Below are 24,971 nucleotides of genomic sequence, written 5' to 3' on the forward strand. Positions count from 1 at the left end.
TGCCTACACTGTAAACACACACAGGAGGAAAAATACACTGACTGGAGGGACTGCAATATAAAAATGATCAATGCACCATATCATGTGTGGGTCAATGAACAGTTGTGTCTTTTCTAAACTACTCTGAGGCTTAAACACATCCTGAATACCACATTAAACATCCTTTAAATGCCTTGATATATAAGTTAAATCATGTCTTAACATATAAAGAAAAGTAAACTATTAGACGACACAATGACACAGAGATCTCCACATAACCAAAGCTAAAAACACATGTTTCGATAAGATTAACTGTGCCAGAACCAGAAAGGTTACCTCATGTTATTGAAAGTGTTCCATTATCTGTTTCTGGGAAACAGAGGAAAAATCTAAGTCCTCATATTAAACTAAAAATAGGCCCTCCTGCAGAGTATGTCTGAATTCCTGTTTATATGACCTCTGGTCTGCTGTATATCTGCCTTGGCAGGAAATAAACCACATGCTTTACTACAAGGACACAAATACCATCCAGTTCAGACAACAGAAATTTCAAGCTGGATTGAATCTGTGATTCAAACTGTAGATATAACCACAGAAACAGAAAAAAAAAAGAAAACTGAATTAAGATGGTCTTTGAGTTCAAGGATAGAAGAGCTCCACTGAGGAAAAGAGAAATAATGAGTCCTGCATTTGGCATGTTAAAAAAAAGATGTTTATTGTATGGTATGAATCCCTCCATCTGTCAGCTCCACCCAAAACTTGAACTTCTCTTCCCTGACAACAGAGCATAATGTAGCTCAATGCCAGACGACTCAAACTGCAGAGGAATGAAGTGCTACACTGAAGCAGCAGAGAAAAAATGTTGAAATTGGTTTATGGTTTACACAAAGCCCCTCAAGTGTTTTAATTTTTACAGCACTTAAATATAGTTTGTAAATAAGACAAAGTTGATGAGATGTTGACTTTGAGGAGGATTTTTTTGAGTGTGGTTAGGTTTAATGACCTGTCTACAGATTAGGTGGGATATACTACATGAATCAGTGGTGTTAAAAAAAAGAAAATAGCCATCTTCATACAACAACAATACCTAATACCTAATCTCTAATCTTCTAATCTCTGATATGTGAACTTCTCGGAAATGATTAAGGACCCCTATGGTACTCTGATAGATAGATAGATAGATAGATAGATAGATAGATAGATAGATAGATGAGAACAAAAGCCAAGAGATGATAGTCATCTCAGCTGGAGTGACTCAGTCTGATTTTACAACCCGGTTGGTTATCTTACAGAGGGATCAACAGTGTAGAAGGAGGATCCGATAAACACTCCACACCGCTCACTCTGCTTAGTGCTGGAAAAACTGCTCTCACTGTTCATAGTCCTCCCGTTTCTGTTTTTATGACTAGAACTGGACCAACACATCATCACACCATCTGGTATTTTCAACTTACTAACTCCCACTGTGACTCATGGGACTCAAGCTACTTGACCATCATGTGATAAAATTTACAGAAAACATGACGTAAAAACTGGAGTTAAAATATAGAAGAAGTGATACATGAAATAGAATATCCTGAACTCAGTTTACTGAATTCTAACGCTGCCGTTTCTTAAACAGCTGTTTATGCTAATGTTAGCTATGTAGCAATTGTGAAAACAAAAGCAGCACCTTTAATGTTGGCCTTTAATGACAAGTTAATTAACATTAATATAGTATTTATAGGAGATTCACTGTATATGCTCAAAATAACTGATTTAAACTTAAAACTTAACTGTTGGATAGTTTTAAAAAAAATAGAGAGCGAGAGAGAGAGAGAAATTTCCTTTAGCTATTTTTGAGGGTAATCCACTATTAGGGTGACTTTAAGGGGGAAAAAAAGCTTAACATAAAGACTGAGAACAGGAAAAGAGCTGGCCTGGCTCATTCCAAAGGTAGCCTAAAAGAATCTATCAGTACCTCCAAAGCTCACTGATTACATGATTTCCTGGACTTCTTTGTCATCCACCTTGAGGTTGCCAGGCAACCAGTGGTTATGCTAGACTTGTCAGCCTCATGTGGACTTGGGCTCAGCTAAGCTAACTGCTAGCCATAGCATCTAACAAGCGAAGACTTAATATGGTCACAGAATAACGCAATGTAATAACATAAAGCAACGTTAGTAAGATATATACTCTGGGGACTGTGAATCAATCCACTGGTTGCGCTGATTGTTAACTCTGGACTAATGTGGGCTGACAGACATTAGACCTACCACCATGCATGGGTGGAGGAAATAAAACTATAGTGACACTGTAAAGTGAAAAGTGCTCCAGGGATAAAAGTAAAAGACTTGGAGGATTAGAAAACACATAAGGTCTGGTGGTGATGCACATCAGCATGTGTCTTGCAGTTGGTGTGGATTAAATCATTTAGTAAAATGGAAACAAATCTGTTTTCTGAAAGAGGTTAGCAACAGACCCCAAACACTGCTTGGGGACACTGGAAACAAGATGTAAACACAACATTCATCATGTTTCGCGTTTTAAGTTAATATGCCCAACTTGTTAGCAAACAGTTGTTTATTTAATCAGACATGGAGCAACATTATCATTTATTTGGAGTAATGTTTCTGGTGACCTGGTGTACATTCAATATTCACGTTCTAATACCTACTCCTACTTCATAACTCTCACTTCAGTGTCAATGAATGTATTAAAGATACCTGTCATGACATGGCTCTCTCTATCTCTCCTTTATAGCCTGTGAGTGTGACCTGTTGTTCATCATTCCCATTCTAATGTCTCCACCTGCTGCTGCTGTGTGTCACTCGTTTTGTTTTGTTTTGTTTTTTTAAACTTTTGCCTTCTTGTGTTACCCTGGTTATTTAAACTTTTTACCCCTGCCATAGTTTGGTGCTGACTTAGTTTGTTTGGCCTGTTCTTAAAGTGTCAGATTTATTTAAACCAAATGGTGAGCCTTTTAGGTTTCATTGTTATTTGAGGAGGAGGGTTGGAAAGAGAGAAAGAGAGAAAGAAGGATGAGGAGGAGCAGAGGAGGAGTGTCTGGGGTTTGGTCGTGGTCCCTTGTGGTAATATTTAATAACAAACATTAAAAATACCACAGAAATCCTTCACCACATTCCCACGCTCCGACTGGCCAGAACACACATGTTCGCATAAGCACGCAACCACACACACATATGTACCCTTAATACATATAGATGAGACTGTCTGTTTTACTTGCATGCATACTGTACACACACACACACACACACACACATTTATTCAAATACTTATGCAAAAATAAAAGCACTTGTAGGGTCACGTGAACATTCACAGACAGAGGCACACACACACATACCGTCACATGCATTTGCACGTGTGTGTGCCCACTGTTGGACAAATCACATGCGACATAAAATGGTGTGTGTGTGTGTGTGTGTGTGTGTGTGTGTGTGTGATTTATTAAGTAAAAAGCTGCACAATAGAAACGCTCAACGAAACTGTCAAACACAGCTACACAAACAACCAAAACATAAACCATTCAACGCACTGGCAAATGTCAAAATGCATGTACACATAAACACACACACACACACAACCCTAAACTCATTCACTCACACACACACAGAGAGACAGAGAGAGAGAGAGAGTAACAGGGACTGAGGGCTGTCCCAGAGAGAGAAACCAACACTTCACTTCAAAGTGGAAAGGTGTGTTTGTGTATTTGTATGTGTGTGTGTGGGTGTGTGTGTCAGAGAGAGAAGGCAAGAGAGAGAGAGGTTTTAGGTTCGCTCCTCTGTTCCGTCACTCCTTGTGGTTTTCACGATCATAACCCTATCGATGATTATCACCTATTAAACTTCTATTATTACTGTTATTATTACTACCCCGACTCTAGTGTGTGTGTGTGTGTGTGTGTGTGTGTGTGTGTGTGTGTGTGTGTTCATCATGTCGCCAGTGGCTTTCTGACCTCGTCTCGAGGTTTGGTGATCCCTGCCAGAGATTCCTTTCCATCCCTCCCTCCCCTCCATGTTTCACATGTGCGTCAGCAGTGTTACCGCAACCTCTCTCGTCCTCTCTCTCTTTCCCTCTCTCTCTCTTTCTCTGTAACCCCATGATCCTCCTTGTTTTATGCACCCCACCCTCTTGTTTTCACCCGACACCTCCCTCCTTTTCCTCAGCCTCTCTCTACCTCTCTTTTTTCATCTATGATCCCCCTCTCCTTTTTTCCTCCGTCATCCTCTGCGATGCTTCCTCTCCCTCGTTGCTCTTCCTCCTTCCCTTCTCCCCTCTTCCTTTTCAACTCTGTCTTTCCTTCCATGTTGTTCTCTTTCTCCTCCTCTACTCCTGTTATAATAGAACCCCTTCCCCTCTTCAGTTCTTAAAAAAGTCAGCTGGGTCAAAACAAAACCTGTCGTCCGCCCCCAAACTTTCAGTTTCATATTAACAACATTTAACTGTAGCTGCTCACCGAGTCACTGAGTTCAGAAGTGGAGAAGTTCTCTAAAAGCATGTAACATCAAACAGAGGAACAAATGTGTAGCATGGTCAGTTAATGACCTTATATTCATGTAACTATAGTAAATGCTTGGAAAGGAGAGAGAGTAAGAGTTGAGGAAAGAGACAGAAACCATTTTCTTAAAGCTACAATACACATAAAATACAACTGTAAAAAGGCAGCCATCTAAAAAGTGCAGGTCATCATACAGCTACATCAGTACCAGCACATGTCTCACAGTCAGGGATTGTTCAAATCTACAGCATTGTAGATCCCAAGGTTTCCAACAGTACAGCTAAAATTTTGAATGAAATGAACATATTTTTCAAGAAATCTAGACTAATTCTGTTCACTGGTGTGATCACAGGAATATTATGTCCAGCTGGAATCAGTTGTTGGAAGAACAATCAGAACATGTGCAGTGTGTGATATTTGTCATACAGTGTGTTAACATCAGTGTTTCACCATACATTTAAAGCTGCAATCTTTAATATTTTATAATAACAATAGATGAAATGACTATGTATAAAGTGAAAGGAGTAACTCTTTGTGATGAACCAATCCAGAATTATCACCCAGCTCTGTCTCCTCTCTCTATAAGGTCAGGAAATCTGTGATGACAGAGACACCACATTTTGTAGTGCTGTAGATAGAGATGAAATGTTTATTCTATGAAAATCAAACACCAGCAGCATCTGTAGTTGATAACAACTGATATCTGCTCAGCTGGTTATACTTATGGTTCTAATATGACAGAAAGAAATTCTGTCCTCTATTTGCAAACATCTCAAGACATACATTAAAAACTAAAAGACAGTCGATGCTCTGTGTCACCTAATTTTCCACTATTCCAAAATCACACCAGCAAAGCAACATGAAGGAGAAGAGAAAAAAGTCCTGAGTTCCTCTGGATTTCTGTGTAAGAAGCGGAGGGTGGGGGGGGTGTCATCGTACATTCCACTATTTTACATTTATTGTGTAAAGATGGCAGGCTATTTGAGTATGCGTCTGATTAACTGTGAGAAATGGGAGGAATAAATATAAATGCTATATTGAAGACTCAACTCCTTCTCCATTTGTCTGCCGCAACAGCTGTGGATGTCGGACACTTGGCTGGAGAAACAAGAATCTTCTCCACCAAAACATTCCTCCTCCACTGGGAAACACTGTACAGCACAGGGAAATGGTGATGTGAAAATGAGACAACTAAGAAATACTGGATGTGACTCCCTTCTGGGGAGAGGGCTGATACATGTGGGGCCAATATTATCTTTTTTTATTTTTTAACCATGTAACATACTATAACATGGAAAAAAAAAATGATGTGTGCCCATTTCCTTTTACTATTCCTAATTAAAAATCACATATTATCAGTGAAGTGCATCTGGGATGTAGCAGGCATGATTCACTTTGACTTTCTATGTCACATCAGCAGCCAGTCATTAACTCAAGTCAGTAACACGGTAACTACAGGAAAAGTCTGGTGATATTGTATATTTCTGTTGTTCAAACTGTTGTTCAAAATTACTAAAAACACACCAATGAGCTACACTGTTGCACTGAGGGACATGTTCTTTCACAAGGACTGTAGTTTATTTTAAGCCACTACACTGTGCTGGGGCCAGAAGTACTGTACTCACACACCAAATATGTATTAATGTGTGTGTGTGTGTGTGTGTGTGTATGTACATATATATATATATATTTAATGTTGGCTCTGTGATGGACTGGCCGTCCGTACAGGGTGTACCCCGCATCTCGCCCAATGTCAGCTGGGATAGGCTCCAGCCCCCCCCCACGACCCTTAACGGATAAGTGGTATAGATAATGGATGGATGGATGAGCTTTTATTTAAAAATGAAACTACATGTGGAACCTGTTGTTAATGTCTCTATCTGGGATGAATGGGACTGGGTCTGAATTGTTGGATTTGCTTTCTCCATGGAATTTGTTGACAGTAAGAAAAACATAGATAAACCACGGCGTTATCCTTTAACAAATAACTGAAGTAATATTTTGGATTCCGACAGTCATTTTAGTGTCTCATTAGGGTTTCAGAGGCTTTACAGTGCTGGAAGAAATATTCTGGAATAATAATTCTGGAAGAAATACGTTGTTTTTTTTTTTTTTTGGTATAAAATGGTTAAATTTAAAGATCCTGCATAGTAATTCGTTTCATTTCATTGGTACTGGAATCCAAAAACCAATATGTGCCCCTCCCTTGTCAACCAAACTGGCAAAAAGCTTATTTTGTAATTGGTTACAGAAAACAGCACTCATGTTCATCGTGTGAGTGTGTTTTTTTTAATTATTTCAGGGTGGTATTAGCTGGATCTCCAGTTTACCAGAGTGATCATCACTTTTCAAAGTCCTGATTTGCAGCAGCGTTACAACACACTGTAACATTTCAGTAAAGACATGTCACCGTGCAGGATATGACTAAGGAATGCTAGTCATACACATTTTAGTTTATGATGTTTATAACACTTTCATTTCTGTGTATGTATGTGTGTGTGTGTGTGTTCACGCCTCTGCTTGTCTCTGTGTGTCAGAGTCGTTTCCCAACATGGCTGTGTGCAGTAATTATGCAGGAATGTGGCTGTAGAAACACTTCAGACGCCTGGCTCTCTGTCTCATCCCTAACTGTAACTCTCTTTATATGAGCTGTGAAAGCCAGTGATATAATAGTCAATCAACACAGTGCAGTGTGAGCCATTAGCATCTGGTTGGCGGTCGGAGGAGAACTTAATATGGGAGAAGCAGTTATTATGAAAACCGCAATGAGCACAATATAGTGGAAGTGTTGATGGCGGCTTCACTGCAGTTTATTTCAAGCCTGAAAAACACAGTCATCCAACCATGAGGAGATGTGTCATTAGCATAAACGAGGGAAAATCCTCACTAAACTGATATCTTTTTGTAATTTTCAGCATGTGATTTGTCTAATTTAAAGCTATTCACTTAGTAATCACAAAAATACCAGCTTTCAAATGACTCAATGATCCCTGATGATCCTCCCATTAAAACCCTCCTCTATCTCTCATTGTTCTTCCTAGTTTGTCGCTCTTTCCGAGAAGTCCACAGACCTGCATGCGAGGCGTCTCCTGTGGAGGTCACATGGAGGGGATTGTCCTAATGATGTTTGGATGACTCCCATCACAGAGAGGCCCGGCACTCTGTCATCCTCCTGCTTCCCAGACCTGGGTCATGTAGGGGTTTACAAATAACTCTCAGGCGTTTGTTTCACCCTGCTCAGAGGGCCAGTCGGGTGGGGTTTGTCATAACACAACAGCAAATTAAGGAAGTGTCAGATTTGTCTGAAATCAAAGAGAATTCTAAAATGATTATTCCACTTCAAGATGTCTAAGCTCACCATCTCTCGTTGAATTATTCTCTGTTCAGCTCTATCTATCTTACTCTGTACATCCTGTCAAACAGACTGTCTCCTCCTCTTTCCTCTCATCATGCCGCAGCTGGTGTCTTATCATTGGAAGGGGGGAGTGAAGAACCAACAAACCATCAGGAGGAAAGTGAATGTAACAGCTTTAATGTCACTCTGTTATTAAAAGTCTAACAACAGTGATTTGAAAAGTACTGCTGCGGATGGCCATTTCTCAGTTGAAAAAATGTAAAATTTGAAATTGCTCAGAAAGCAACAGTTTAATAACTTAATCACAGAAACTTTATTGCTAACAAAATTTGAAGTCTTAAGAGAGAAATGTATTTGTATTTGATTAGAGGAAAACTGCTCAGTAACACCTCAATAATACTGTTAACCTGAAATAAAGGAATGTTTATGTAAAAATAAATGAATTGTAGTTTAATATCAAATACTCATTAAAAAAAGTAGTGGTAGACTTTCCAGATGAGTCTATAATAACATAAGTGAAAAAGGCTGAACTAGTTAAATGTTCACAGGTGGTTAAAGGTGCACAGTATTTCACAAGAAAAAAGCTATTTGAGAAAAAATGTGAAAAAAAACATAACATTGTGTAGCAGAACTATACGCATTTTCTCACTTATCTGTGGTCTCGACCCCAGGTTAGGAACCACTGGTATCAATTATAATCAGAAAGAAAAGATTAGAGCCATTGAGCAGAAAAATGAGAAGTTAGAGGCTTGAAATGCAATTTCCAATCCAGAGTAGCTGCTGGTCTTTTTCTGAATATTTGAGATTGAACAGTTGAAATTCCATTTCTTTCTGCTCAATTTAAAAATTCACAGGTTTGTACACATTAAATGAAATTTAAAACCCAATTCAAAATTGTGACTTTAAATAAGCCAAAAGGAAAAAAAAAAAGGAAAATTAAAAAAAAATGTGTAGTAGTGCTACTTCTCTTGTGTATGTACATACATACTAATGCATACAGAGACCCCTTAAAAAAGTCCATTAGCTGTTCATGACTACAACAGCATCATATTGCCCTCTACTGACGAGCATATATGTGCACCATTTTCATCTTTAGACGCACTCCTCCCAGGCAAAACAAAAGGTAAGTCTGAACATACATACATGTCTCATACTTTTCTCTATATGTTTCTTCTATAGATATAGTTGATGTGCAGAGATCATGCTTTGTCTTTTTCTCCATGCATATAAAAAGTGTCTATTTTGAACTTTTGGATATTTTAATGATTCTATAAAAACACTTGAGGTGAAAGGAATTTGACTTGTGGTGCTCACACCACATAAACTCACATTAAATATCTGAACAACAATGTGTCTTTCCTGGAAAAATTGTCCCAATTAGTCTGAATAACCCACATACCTTACTGTGCATAGTTTTTACTGGAACTGCTTTGACCAAAGAAATAGTCCCCAGAATTGTTTACAGCTCTGTGGATTATTACGAGGAATGGAGACATAATCTCTGAAAAGAGATGTCACTGTTTTGATTTTTGATGTATTTTTTTATGCTGTTAACATCACAATAGAAATGCCACTTATAAGATAAGATAAGATAATCCTTTATTAGTCCCACAATGGGGAAATTTATATCCATTCTATCGACACAGATACCTCAAAATGTGGTTTCGAGATATGCATCTCAGACGGATAAAATATGTTAACTGATTTAATCTGAGTGAACTAACCCTTTGACCTTTATAGACACACAACAAACCTTAAGACAAAACACAATGAAAACAGGAAGACAAGGGATGTTTTGCATCATTATGTACAGCTGTTTTATTTGTGATTTCCCCAAAACATTATCAGTATTTTACTACATACAATGCATGTAATCAAAGTACAATGGATCAACTTCAAAGAGAAGAAGAGCAAAAAGAAAAGAGCAACACAAAAAACAGGCGGTGATTTTTAACCACAAAGACAGACATTGGTTAAGGTACTGTATGTATAACACTATTTCTTTTTGTATAGGGCTATTGATGATGCCATCAACAGCGATGCCATGGCAACTGTATATGTTGAAAAGACGATTTTCTGCTAGAAGCACTGAGGTCTGGTGAGTTTTACTGCAATGTGGTGTGCATGTGTGAGGGTAAAAGTACTTATCTTGGGACTCTACTGAGCTCAACTATGATTTAACTTTTTTTTGTCGTCCTAATGATGAGAATAGGTCATGCCATGGGAGGTCACAGTCTGCTGGGCATTCTTAAAAACAAGATTAAATTAAGTCAAATTAAATAAATCAATAAATTTCATTAGACTCTGTTGCATCAGCACAATGAGTGAGATTTTTATTTGACACATATGATTTTTAGCAACCAGGTAGGCTTTACAAGAACCAAATGTCACTGAAAAACCAGTCAAGGGAAATAAATAGAAATACTGAATGAAACAAAAGAACAACCAGCAGAGAAACACTGACGTAGCACGTCCTTGTCACATGCACCTCCCACGAGCGAGCTACTGTTGACTCATACACCTGACACAACAATTGAAGAAACTAACAAATGTGTGGATATGAAGAGAGGAAAAACAGCTACTAAAACTTGATGAAACTGTCTTAACATCAGTAATACAAAGACAGATCGTCCTGTATTCTGGTTTAAACCCCTGATATTGTCCCAAAATAAGGCTGTGGGTTCTAGGCACACCAAGGTACAACTGAGCTGAGCAATATGTGCATTTATGTTTTTTTTTCTTTTTAGACATGAAGCTTTGTATATGTACTGAATGAATTAATGTTCAATTTATCTCTAATCACCTGGCTAGTCCAGATCTTACTATAGAGATTAGAGTTTTTAAAAAAAGAAGAAAAAAAGATGATGACAACAAATCATTTTTCGACATCACACATTTTGCAGAGCATTTAGAGACAAAAACACAAGTGCATCATTGGCAAAAACTGCTGGTGAGGGAGAAAGAAGTGCACACAAGTGTGCGTTGTCTGTGTGTGTGTGTGTGTGTGTGTGTGTGTGTGTGTGTCTGAGTGTGTGTGTTGTGTGCTGTGTTTAGTGTCTGTCTTTTTCAGTCAGTCCGTATGAGTGCATGTTTGTGAGTGCAGCTGTTTAAGTGCACGTGTGTATGAGCAAGCGCATATTTAAAGAGGTAGCAGAGAAACGCAATCACAGCAACAGATGACAATTTGCCTTGAGTGACAATCATCCATCTGTTACGACAGTAGAAAAACCGACTTTCTATCTACCTGCTCTCCTCAGGTTCAATCATTCAGAAGGAGACCTTAACTCCAAACTGAGATCTATTCAAAAATCTGTCAACAAAACACCTAAAATTCTAATTTTAGTCTGTTGAATTTCATTTTTTTCATAAAACAACTGATTTCAGTGTTAACATTTAATCAGAAAATAAGCATCTGTTTCAAAGGACTTTTTTTGCCAAATTAGTGAATTGGGTGTCACTTTTTGGTTTCATCCTTTTCCCAAAAGGCCATGAATCAGATACTATCCTGATGCACAATTATATCGTTAAATATGAAACATTTTAAACTGAATTAATCTGCGAATTTTCATAGCTTTCCATCAACAGCAGCTGATGGTAATAAATGAACCTTAGAAGAGCCTTAACTTCCACATGCTGTGAGCTGAAATGTGATTCATTAGTCAATATAATACAAAGAGTGATCACTAAAGGCTTGGTGTGTTATTCACAGCATATATTTTGAAGGCCTGTTTATCTGAAAACTGAGTGAGAGCAGCAACAAAGGATTCAGACCCAGAGTTAGCGGGGGTTAGAGGAAGGCAGAGTGCTGAGGTTGGGCTAGAGCGGGTATGTGAGCCTCGGCTGGCTGCTGAGCAGACAAAAAGTAGGCGCTATTTGTATCTAGAACATCTAAAATGGGATCCCAATGTTACAAACCCTTATCAGACCTTAAGGAAAGCTACAGAGAAACACACAGGTGAAACCTGTGATTCAAAAGCAAAGCTGACTGAGAGACAGCACTGCATTCGGTGCCATGTCCAGACCACAGCCACTGCTTTTTACCTTTTAGATGTTAGGACAGAGCAGTTATCAAAGTCAAACTACCACTCCCTTTGTTTGAGTCAGCATGAATCAATGCCAGGACCTCCGCTTCTTGTCTCTGAACAGTTGTATAAAGCTGAAAGCACTCACACAACTCTGATGGAGAGGTTTTCAACTGAGCAGCATCAATCCGGCACTTTGAACTCAACAAAAAAGCCCAGAGAACAACTGGCAACTCCGTGCAGTCCCATCAGACAAACACAATGTCTTCTGGCCAAATCAGGTGGCATTTTAGTACATCAACACCTGTTAGTTTAGTAGCATCAAAGTAGAGTCCAAATTCTCTTGGTGTACTGCTGCCTCTGAAGTGTGCACTGATGAGCAGATCCACATCGACTTACCACCACTGAGGTTTTATGATACATTCACATAGCAGGTTTCAGCTCCGTCCTGGCATGCTCTGAATTAGCCTGCCTGAACAACCCAAGCTCAAGTCTGCTTTGCCTTAGATCCCTTATTATACCCTTTAAATGATGACTGTCTCTTTAAATCCTTTTTTAAAAAGTCTGCTTTGATGAAGATTGTTTTTTTGGTTTGCTATTTAAAGGAATAGTTAGCTGATCTGGCATACATGGTTAACTTGTGTCGTGGTTCCACAGATCCATGTTGTCCAGATGGATTTTAAACAAATTAATTCAGTTAGAAAATATCACATCTGTCTCATATATAAAAGGATGGAAAGAATGTGGACACTTTGAGCTGCTATGTGAAGGTAGCCTTGCTTCAATGAAAAGTTTTGAATATGCATTTAAACACTCTAGTGGCAAGGTGATGCTTAAGAGGCCTCTGATTTACTGACTTTGAGATTTGTAGGCTTATATTGAGATTTGAGGTAAAAAATCATCCAGCATTTGAAAAGAGAAAAGAGATAAAAAGGAATATACTGTACATATACACAAAACCCTTCTAAATTAGTGTTAAAATAAAAACAACTGCTTTATAATAAACAAAATCATGCTGAGACTATATATATATATATATATATATATATATATATATATATATATATATATATATATATATATATATATATATACACACACACACACACACACACACACACACACACATACATACATACATACATACATATATATATATATATATATATATATATATATATATATGTGTGTGTGTGTGTGTGTGTGTGGGAGGGAGAGGTAGTATGTTTGGTTAAACGCAGTGCCAAAGCTTAGCGGCACGTCATCTGTTTGTAGAGACAAGAAAAACAGAAGAGACAGAATGAGGCAGAGATGAGGTTTCAAGTGAGTGAAGCAGAAAAACAGGAGAGTGACAGTTAACATTTAGAAACATTGGGATCCACTCGTATACTAACTGGTCTACTGGCAAGAGGAGTCTACTGGACAATCTTCTTCATACAACAACTGGCAACTAGTTCACTGTAGGGATTGATGTAAAAGATGTAAAAAATACTGCAAAGATTGAGGAGAGAGTTGTAGTGTGTCTGAGTGTATGTGTGCGCTATGAGTTTATGTTTGGTTCCCTTAAAAGCTATTGTAAAAAGTCATTTTGTAAATTGTTGAGGTATCTGTTTAATGTTTCCAGCTGAGTGAGGTTTCTGTAAGTAAGGCTACTGAGGTGCAGCTGCTGACCTGGGTTGAGGGGAGGAGGGGTAAGAGGGAGAGAGACTTCAGTGTTGTTTGGGTCCATTTGAGTGCTAATGGCTTCTAGGATCAGCTACGGTCCTCGTGTTAACCATTACAGTAAAAATGGTAAGCTAGATCTGTTTTTTGGGCATAACATTCTCCATGTACAACCTAAAACTTAACCATTAATAATGGAAACAGAAAATTATCCACAGAGGAAAATCAACAAAATGTCCATCATCAGAGCAGTTACATAGGTGATGTCTCAGAACCCTTAAAACTGAGCAGACTCTCACCCCGTCACCCACTCCTGCATTCCCTTTCAAACAGATAATGTAGGTGTTGATGTTGTGTGTAAAAAGTCCATTTTTTTTATCTTATTTAACTACTATTCTTTAAAAAATTTCAAGAGCTGCGATGTGAGACAGAGTAGTGAGAAAGATAATGTCACACTTTGGGTTTAGGAGGCGACACCTTGTCAGTGACTGCGCACTCTGTCTGTACAGCGTGTCACTACATCTGCCTGTGGAGATTCTCATTTTAGAAATACTTTACCTCCAACAATCTTCTATACAGATTCTACACAGTCCTCTGGATGTCCAATCCAAAGGTTCTCTGGGTAAAACAGGACAAAGGAGCCATTTCAGCGTTGTCATGCATCATCTACTGTCCAGTTCCACAGCAGCTGTTCCGCTAAATCTCAGACTCCCATCAGCCCTTGGTGCACCACAGTTTTCCAAAAGCAGAGCCTGGCTGGCTGCCGAGTTAAAGCTATGAAGAGCAAATCCTGCTGTAATTGGCTATTGCAGAAGAAGAGGCGGTTAGATGGTTGGGTGATGAATGAAGAGGCACGCCCATGCTGTTGCTGCGACAATTTGCCACTGGCTAAATCCTGTCAGTCAGTTGAGGCAGTGTTAGTTCATGATCACTTGATTGTGTTGGACATCTTGCTTCTGGAAAAGCAGATGTATCTTTTTCTAAATACAGAGCTGGGGACTGCCTTTCCATTAACAAAGATTTAGCTTCATATTCCTTCCCCTCAGGTTACAGATCCAGGTATAACATGGCTGCACTGACAAGTCTTTTGACATTCCATTAGGGAAAAGAAAGGAGAATGAGTGTCCATTCCTTGTCCAAACAAGAGGGTAAAGCCACATCAAAAGGGCTATTCCGTGTACACTGGGTTGAGATCAAGGGAACAAGGGAAGGAGAGCTTGTTCATTTGCACTTGGAAAAGGCTCCAGGAGTTCACTTTGCTCATCTCTGCTTCATTAAAACGGTGTCCCAGCGTAGCAAGCCAAGCACTAGCTAGACACCAAACTCTGACATACATTAAAATTGACAATCGTGAAAAGAACAAAAGAAAACAGAGGGAAAAAAAGATTTTCACCAAAATGAAAATATTATGGATATACTGTATAATTGTCAAAAGCTTATCGATTGACTTTAGAAAGAGAGAGAGAGAGAGAGAGAAAAGACGTACATCCATAAGCTTGGAATGGACAGAGAGGACACTTCCTGTGGTAACATACTGAGTTGCTGGGTGCATTTAAAAGGCTGCCAGAGTTAAGGATGTTCACACTGAGTTTCATGTGTAGATGGTGCATGACACTCAGTCAGTTGGAATGCTCAACACAATCACCACTGGGAATGTTCAATCACATGAAGCCTTTGCAATTTTAACACATTAGGTTTCTGAGTCATTGCACCAATGTTAATTTCAGTTACAGCATCATCCAAAACAGGGCTGGACCAATGCTGGTCCATCATTGGGGACTATATTGGCCAGTTTGCCATGACCAAGGTGCTGTGAAACCTGTCTGTGATATACCAAATACCAGTATTTTATTGATATGATGATTGGTCTATTTTGAATTTGTGAATATTGGCAACCAACACTTTCAGTCAAAAATATCAGCTTGCAAAAAGCCATGCTGGTCAAACCCAAGTCTGACAGTTTTCCTCAGTGCCCCTTGAAACAACTCAGTAACTTCACCAGGATTGCCACCTCTGTACATTCTAGTTGAATACAACATAAGAGTCCATCTCCTAATTGCATATAGTGCTGTATCTCCAGAGCATTTTGCCATCAACAATTGAATTCTCTTAGTATTTTGCCTACATTAATCTCTAACTATGTACAGACTTAGCAAGTGGTATTTACAAAGTTTGTCCACAAGGGGGTGATCCAGGCCTGCATGAGGGGAGAGCATGCACCGTGTCAGCAGAAACATGATATGAAATGTAGTGATGTTGAAAAGTAACATCCTAAACCTCGCTTATGCGGCTGGTGTTGAAATGATATACATGTGACAAAACGGTATGAGGCTTGATTTTATATTTAATATAAAAAAGTTCTTTCTTATGTTTAATAACTCTGTCCCACTCTTAAGAGCATCAAAGGGATTTAATTCCAAAAACACCATATAGGTTATACATTGTTCAACTACTGTATATTGCTACTGTCTGTAGAATATTCACTTTGCCCTGAAAAATACAAATAAACTAAATTTAAGGCTGAGATTAATCAAGCAATGTTTTAATCCAGATGACTGTATTTTTAAATGTAGCCATTTAATGGGTATGTCATCTTTAACTTTAATGATCTGTAATGCATTGTAGGACAATGCAAACCATAAGAGTTTTTCTTTTTTGTACAGAAGCTTAGGAATGACAATCTTGTAGTAATCATTTTAAAAAGATTCATTTGTAGCTTACTTATGCTGTTATTTAGTATGATTAGAAATCACAGTGATGCCTAGAGCTTCAAAAACAATCTCTGTCTCATGATTGTAAGCGTACGCCACACACACCGTAAACACCAAGTACACAATATCATCAGACAAACTTTTCCCTGAGGCAACAGCCGGTAGTTGGCTCATATCCAACTATCTAGCTCTAACTGTCTTAGCAGCAATCTAACCAGCCGAACAAATATTTTTTTGGATAATCACTATCCATGAAACATGACGTTGTATTTGCGTATGTCATTCAACAAACTTCACAGGTCCAATAACGGCAAAATCCAACAGAGAAGTGCTTCCCTGCATTAAACCCTCTGTCAGAGCCTGTTCATGCACCCCCTTGTGGTCCATCAATATTCTCATATACTGTACACACATCACAAAAATAGAAGGACTCCTCACACACTTCTCAGCGCTTTCTTATGTGTGTATACATTTGTCTTCTGAAAGATTACACATACACACTCAACTGAGGAGGGGCTTCCAAATCCTCTACATTGTACAACACTCAGAACTATTTGCTTCCATGGAAGCAACCATGTTTTGCTCTCTTAAATATATCTATATATATATTTATATATATCAGCTTATATGTATCACTTATATTTATATAGCATTATACATACATTCTTGTTTTGTGAAATTCCCTTTAGTCTTGTGAACAGGGAATTCCAATCGTAGCATCTCCCTCCATTTATCCAATCTCCTCATTCAACTCATTCCTCCAAATCTCACCTTTCTTCCCACCATTCCTACTTCCTACTTAAACTTCCTTTCTTCACTTCATCTGACCATCCGAGACCTCTCCTACACAGATACACAGGGCTTAGCAAGAAAACATCTGCTAGCCTTTCATCTTCACAAAGTATTTCCATTACATTATTGTAAGCTTGCCCATAGCTTGCCATGTTGATGTTTAATGTATTTGGATGTATTTGCTGTCAAAAAAACAATAGTTTATAGCTACCTAACACTAGTGTAGTAACATTGCTAGCAATTTATCTGTACCTCACAAGTGCCAGCATGGTTAATAGATGTAAATCTGTGTATCTATTCCTGTCTGTCATCATGATGATGAACATGAAGCAATGTTAGGAGGATGACGGTAAAAAAAAGATGTGATGGTCACATCCATCAAGCTGTCTCCACTGTAAAAAAAAATGGCAGGAATTCAGAAATGATGTCTGGGGGAAGGTGGTGATGAGAAAAGGCAAATCTGGAGTTTGTGGATGTAGAGAGAATTAGGATGTTCATCTGTTCCAGAGGTCTATCAGTGTGGATATCCGCACGACGCAGTCAAATGTAATGTGGTACTGTGTTTGCAGACTCTGTCCAGGTGCTGTAGGAATCCACAGCCTATTCAGGTGTCTTAAATCCATAAATCCAGAGGTCTGGATATCTGAGTCTTGCTCTTTGAGGTCAGGAGGAGGAGGATGGGCCAATAATGAAGACGTGAGGGTTACTGTCTACCTATCTGATTATCCATCTTTCTCCCACACATCCAGGGATGTATCAAGGCTGGGGTTTTCTTGGGGAAAAGGCGGTAAGGGTTGGTTAATCCTGTGTGTGATGAGGGTGTACATGTGTACGTGTTTGCCTCCTCCTCTGCTATGACACCTCGCTGCCAAACACTTCCAGCACCAGCGGGGTAAGCTGCATGCTGTGCTCAGGCTGGAAGGAGAGTGAACGGTACTGTTTGGAGTGCTCCTCATTCAGGCTGCGCAGATCGGCCAGTTTCTGGATCATCTTGGCGTAGAGGAGGCGTCCGCCCGGGTGGTTGACCCGGATGTAGGCCTGCAGTGCCTCCGACAGACGGTCCTGGAGCTGCTCAATGCGGGCGTGGTCTTGGACACCTGGACGATCTGACATTGGACAATGAAGGTGGAATGCAGGGAAAGAGTAAAGGAGGGTGAAGTGTAAAGTGGGTTGAAGTGGGAAGGTGGATGGATGGAAATAGAAAGAACATCAGTCAGAGCAGTTTGTTGTTTTGCTTTTCAAATGCTTGCTTTAAGGTAGCAAATTTTAATTGTGGTCTGTGTGTTCACTGTTGAACTTAATGTAAGACAGAGTGTTTCCTCAACTATACTTTAATAATGAAAACAGATCACACAACATGTAATTATTTTCATATTGACTGGTTACAGTATTTACTCGTGTTTATGTTCCTGCTGAAATTGTATACATCTTCTTTCCCATTTTGTTGTTGTGCTCCCAACATGTTTAGAAAATGTTCTGTTCTGCCCTTTGAATTCACATACTGTTTTTGCTTGGTTTTACTTCTTTACTACTTCATTTCACTTAGTCATTATAATCACTGTGTTTATGCCATATGTTGATATTTTCAGGATGAACCAGGCCATATGTGAGTGGCACTACACTTGTTTATGTATTTTTTTTTTTAAGAAAAAAAACTACGCAATTTGATATTGACTGATTGTGCATGTATGTCCACAGGTCTTTGACACACTACAAATATCTGCTTATGAGTGGATGGAGGTGGATCAGAACTTAAAAAGCTTTGGTACTTAGACTGCAGTGGAATAATGTTCCTCAAGCCTTGAGGTAGAGACATCTAGATATCACATTGACACAGTGACTCACAATAGTGTCAGACAGTAAAAACAAAAGGCTTTTGAAATGTTTTAGATGGTTAATAAATCAGCATCACCTGTTCCTGAAGTAGCCCTCCTTAATGACCTCATTCAGTGATTGAGTTAAATCACTGTCTTCCTCTCGTCAGTAAAAGCTCTGAAATATTCACTTCCGAGTATTTTCTCTTTCAGGAAAATCTTTTTCATGTGTTAGTGTGCGCGTGTCAGTCTAGATCAAAAATAATCTTCAGCAACATCAGCACAAACCCTGTGCTCCACTGTTTATACTTATATGTACTTACTATATATATTGTTTATAATTATACTCAGCTGAAAATACATCTATGTCATCAATGCACAAATACACACACAAGCAGTACCTGGGGAGAGCAGGCAGATAGCCATGAGCAGCACATGTTCTTCCTCATGCAGGTTGAGTTTCTTTAGACCAACCTGGAACTTCACCAGTGGCTCCAACAGCTCCAGAGTGTGACCCGCTACAAGACGACACAGTGAGTCAGTTACATCTTTCACTATGGCAGGGAAATACACTTTGCACAGCAGTGGGCTTCAAAGACGAATCATTGCTCTCTCTGTGTATTTATACATTGCGGACAGAGAACATTACTTCCTGTCCTGCATCTGAGAGTGAATAAGCACTGAATGTGTGTTTGTGGCTGCTTTATTGCTTCAATGAAAATACCTGAAGTCAAAACCTCGTCGTAATGTGCAAGTGTGCGTAGAAAAGCAATGTGTGGGTGATCCTTGTAAGACTCTGTTATGTAAGGTTGGGGAAAAAACATCACAGCTGTGTCATCTGCTGCAACAATGAACACTTTTCTCTCCTGGAGAGTGTGTACTTGTCTGCACAGTTGCATTTTATCAATGTGGTGCTTTATGTTGCAGCCTTCATGGAAACTTTCAGAGGACTTGGTAAACAAGGTAGAAGGGAGCTGTGTTTTGAGAGGATGTGTGATCAATAAGCAAAGTTTCTAACATGCTGTGTGTGAGCAGTCATGTGTACCAGTGTCCAAACATGCTGCTTACTGTATGTGTTTACGTAGTGCAGTTAAAACACATGACCAAGAGCCACTAATCCTGTTTCATTACTGGGACGGTGACATGCAACCAACCCTTTGTGACGTCACTGATGCAGTATTTGAAGTCAGGTCCTCCGCAGCTCCAGGACATGTCCTCCAGACTGAAGGACTGGTTGGAACGCAGCATGATGATCTCAATGGCACTTGACTTCAACAGAGCGATCTGGTCCTCTGCTGTCAGCTCTCTGGAATATGAACATAATCACAGATACAGTATGAGTGACTGAAAACATGTTTACAGTCCAAAAGTAGCATTGTCAGTTTAAAGCACATTCACACATTTTTAATTTAACCTGCTTGGAAAGGTGTATGGAGCTGGTTCGGTTTTTACTTCAGCTTCAACTTCTTTTTGTTTCTTTTTCTTTTCAACATCAGGGACAACAGCTGTCTTTGCGCTGTATCAACAAGTATTATCTTTACTTTGGTTAGAGGAACTGCAGAGTCACTGCAAATCTCTCCAATATTAGCTCAGCACACATATGACTTTACCATGTATAAACAGCTAACCACAGAAACTATATATTTGAGGTATTTTTGCAGTAGTATAGCCATTACATTGGCAAGTAAATTTTCAAATATAAAATGTTTTACAATATAGTACATATCTTATAAATCAAGGGATCCTTATAAAAAATACTTTTGTCAAATTTTAATACTATCCAATATCAATACGAAGCCTGAAATTACCCAGCCAAGATAACAACAGAGAGATATGTTCTAAATGGAAGAAAAAAACAACTGGTCTAAAAGGTTAATGACAATAAAATCATCAAGTGCGCAGACCATGAAAATTAAGTTAAAATTGTCAGAGAATGTCTTGAGTTTCACTCAGACTGAGCATGAAGCACAAACAAGAGGTCTGCATCTGTATGATAAACATGGATGTTTCACTCTGCCAAAAAAACTGTACTTATTACTGCTGAACTTGACTGAACAGAGACAAAAGCAGAGCAGACAGAAACTGGTGAAAAACAAGAGAAACAGCTGGAGTTTTTGGAAAATGTTGAAATCAGTTTGAGCTGTCACACACGTGGAGTCACTGTGTGCTGTTAGTTAGCTGCAGCAAATGTCTCTGCTGTTATAACCACAAATAAACACTGAATGCAAAACACATTTTGAAGTGGTGCAAATGGTGAAATGAAAATTTACTGAATGACCACTCTCAATAAAATGTCTAAATGTCCTCTCAACTCTCTCACTCATAACACACACCCACGTCACATTGTTCCATCCTGCAACAAGGTCCATTTAACAAAAACAGGTATTTATCTGTCAGAAAGTTGTACTTAACCACCTACACTAGAAAATGTGTATGCATGTGTGCGTGTGAGTATGTGTGTGTGCATGCATGTATGTGTGTGTTTGTGTCTGTGTGGGAGGGAGGGACAGGGGGAGACTAATGAGCACAGCATGCATACTGAATGTATTATATAGTTACTGTAGCAACCTATCCAAAGCCTTATGTGGCTACAAAAGCACACACACAAGCACAGTGCACATAAAGACATCATGTGTCTTCGACAAACATCTTCCTTAGGCCGCCTATATTATATCAGATATTTACTGTGTATACAGTACTGCAGTTTGTGTGTCTCTTCACTACCAACACTGTAAACAGTTTTCTCTGTAGTTTCCCTTGAGATATTTTTTTCTTTCAAGCTGTTATCAACTTTTCCTGAGATTTTGTCATCTCCTTTCATGATTTTCTGCTAAACAGAATGGAAGATATCAGAGAGAGAACACACATTCATAAGAACATGTGCTTCTCAGTTTAGGGCCCAGGGACAATATGTGAGTTGAGGTCTAATCACAGTTATTCTGGTGCACCACAGATGAGAAAATATCTGAAAACCTTAATTCAATGCATCAAGCTGCAAAGAGCTCCATGCTGTCATATATCTGCAGTATCTTCAAGGTAAACAAAGAAATCCCAGACTTCTTCATATTTCCATTAAAAAAAAACTAAATACACACAGTTTGACACTCAAAATATCTGAATATACCCATGATGCAACGCAGCAATGTCAGCAGAAGGAATAAATTGCACATCTACAATTTTTCCTCTGTTTTAATTTCTGTTTCACCACATGCAAACACTCATGCATGCATTATGCACATCCATATGGCAGATATGTCTCCTCTAGTCTTTTATTACCTACTCTCTGTATGTGCATTCATTTATAAACTTATCTCTCAGCTCAGCATGTGTTTATAAAGCTACAGCTTGTTCGAGTGTTTTCTTGGAGGAGCTTGTTTGTGAGTGATAACAGCATCTCTCCATACCCAATAACACGCAGCATACATGTGGGCAGCACATCAATGTGCTCTGCGTGTGGGTGGGGAGCTTGTTCAGGCAGCTAGCCTCTGAGTCTGTACGTGTTGCTGTTATACAAAGCAGAATATTACCACTCAACAAATTATCACCAGGACTGAGTAAATGGTATAATTATCAGTATCAGAGCCCATCTGAGCCAAAGATGCTCCTGCTGACCTGCAAGTACAGGTCATCTTCAGCTCTGTCTCCAAGAGGTTCAAATACACTCACACCGACACTAACAAGGGACCATAACAACAACTCATTTAATTGAAGCTACCACCGACAATTGTTTTTATTAATGCTTAATCTGCAGATTAGTTTTGGGATTAATCAATTAATAAACCCGTGTGCTTCTTTAACTCATTATTGCAGTGTGTTTTAGTTTGTACCTGAAGCCTGGAATCATCTTGGCAAACCCAATGACCTTCTGGATGCTGTATGAGACGAGGTCAGCCAGGTGGGGCAGCATGGAGAGCTTAGTGTCCTCTTCACTAGAGTCTGGACTGCTAGCGCCATCCTGGTACATCATTAACAAGTTGCTGAGGTTCATCTTGGTGTCCACTGACTCTGTTTGAGGAGGGGATTAGGAAACAGGACAAGTGCAGAGAAGGAGAGCAGGGAGATGGGATGGGCAGAGGAAGTGATTAAAAAGAAACATTTTGACCTGAGAAATAGCAAAGACTCTAAAAGAGTCAAAGAGTTTAAACAAGGTAAGATGACAGGTGAGCTCACAGTGGAGAGAAGAATGAAAACAAATATGTAGTCGGCTACTAAATACTGACACTGATTTGTCTAGAGTATTTTAAAGAAACATAATTAACACAACTCCTCTAAGAGTTTGATTAAAAAGCATATTAATGTAACAAGCAACAGTTTTAACGATAAAATAAGCTATACAATAAAAAGGAAAATAAATCTACATTAAAAAATGTAGATGAGAACAAATATTCGCAATATGCAGATGCAAGTATAATCTGTTCGTATGAAATGAATTTTAAAAGTTTTGGCAACTGGAGACTTTTTCAGCCTTTTAAAAACCTGGGGATATGGTGGTTAAATAAAATATGAATAAAAACCTTTCCTATGTTAGAATTGCACTGATTACTCCACATTCTGGTATTTTGTTGCAAACACACACTTTAAAAGGGGAAACATAAGGACATAACAGGGACAATGCAATGCTGTAATAGGGCTGGGTGATATGGGAAAAAATCTTATCACAAAATGATTTTTATTTTACAAACAGATCTTGTCTTAAAATGACCAAACCACAAAACTAACTGTGGAGTTAGATACTTGATGGAAATGGAGGGCAGAGCGATGCAGGCCGTGTGAGTCGCTCCGATTCTCTCAGGTGTCAGGTGAGAGCTGTATGCTAGTCGTGAGAACGGACAAAAGTGGAAACTACCAGTTTTATGATGAGTTAAAAGTGGCTGAGTTAACTGAGCTGTGAGCAAGACGCCAACTTTATGTCCACAGTGTCTCTACTATACACATTTTATAGTGGCGACCCAAATTATTGCTGCTTAAATTTGCTAAATAACTAGGTTGAGCCGAGAGGGTAGAGAAAAAGAGGAGGAAAAAAGGAAAAAGGGTAGCGTGAACTAGCTAACATTAAGTCAGATTTGTATTTGTATTTTGTATTTCCTACAGGGACATGTCCCAAATCCCAGAGTTTTTATCAGCTGTGTCTGTCTCTACCGGCTCTCTGTGCCTGTCAGTCCTCTGTTATTCAGGGCTGTGTCTGGGCCTCTTCTTCAGTAACGATGTCACTCAAGGTTTTTTTTTTTTTTCATTTTTCATTTTATCCTTTATCTCGCTCCTACTCCTGACATACTGCTGAGCACGGCTGCAGTATCCAAAACTCTAACTCTAACTCTTTTCCAGCCTGGTGCGGCGCTATTCTCATTATCATTGGTTTTTCATATTGTCTGTCAAAACACAGGTGGAGTGAGTTTTATCAACGTTGTTATCAAGCATGTCTTAAATGTCTATGAGGAAAAGTTATATTGCCATATATAGTGTTATTGTTTTATCACCCAGCCCTATGCCGTAAAGAGATAAATACACAGAAGTCTTAGCAATGAATACAATATCAAACACAACTGTATGACATGAGTTTCACAAGCAGACTTGGTCTAAAAAACATGACTAAAACATGAGGCAGAGGGCACCAAGTTCCTGTGTATGTTTGTTTGTGCTTTTAAATCAGTAGATCTCTTCAGGGCTGTGTCCTTGGTAGAGCTAACCCTGAATCATGAAAGCGATCAAATACAGGAGGAGAAGGACTCTTTGTGTGTCTCACCAGGAGAGTGGTTGAATGAGTCAGAGGAAGCATCAGACAGAGAGTGAAGAGAGGCGGCTCTGCTGGCACTGCGTGTTACTGGGCCTTCACGCACAGGAGGCTGCAAACACACACAGAGAAACACAAATATTAATACCCTCAGTGTAATACATTCACAACTCAGTGCACCGCTGGGCTCCTCCTCCTCCTGGGTGCCACTTGGAGTTAAGAATCAAATACAAATAATCACAGAGGCAGGGTTACCAAGTTATCTAGATAACTCTTCTGACTAAAACCTTTAACTGAGGGGGTTCTGGGTTTTAATTAGCACAGTTTTCCAGCTAACTCATTAACCCTCCACCAGGCAGGAGTAAGAGTCTGACTTACTTATTTGGAGGGCTACATAAAAGGAAGAA

The 24,971-nt window shown here is 39.1% G+C and overlaps 1 protein-coding gene across 2 annotated transcripts in view; it reads right to left on the reverse strand.

The window, feature by feature from the left end:
- Window positions 1-9,623: 9,623 nt before the first annotated feature.
- Window positions 9,624-24,971, reverse strand: part of LOC108882657 (vitamin D3 receptor A) — a 71,236-nt gene continuing 55,888 nt past the window's right edge. For both annotated transcript variants that reach the window (XM_018675301.2, XM_018675302.2), the window contains 5 exons: window positions 24,577-24,676; window positions 22,661-22,838; window positions 19,988-20,139; window positions 19,235-19,351; window positions 9,624-18,125 (listed from right to left, as the gene is read on the reverse strand). In XM_018675301.2, the coding sequence (XP_018530817.1) occupies window positions 17,872-18,125; window positions 19,235-19,351; window positions 19,988-20,139; window positions 22,661-22,838; window positions 24,577-24,676 (801 nt within the window). In that variant the 3' untranslated portion in view covers window positions 9,624-17,871. The remainder of the gene's footprint in view (window positions 18,126-19,234; window positions 19,352-19,987; window positions 20,140-22,660; window positions 22,839-24,576; window positions 24,677-24,971) is intronic.

This window comes from Lates calcarifer, linkage group LG6 (assembly GCF_001640805.2).
Source record: "Lates calcarifer isolate ASB-BC8 linkage group LG6, TLL_Latcal_v3, whole genome shotgun sequence".
NCBI classification, from domain to species: domain Eukaryota; kingdom Metazoa; phylum Chordata; class Actinopteri; family Centropomidae; genus Lates; species Lates calcarifer.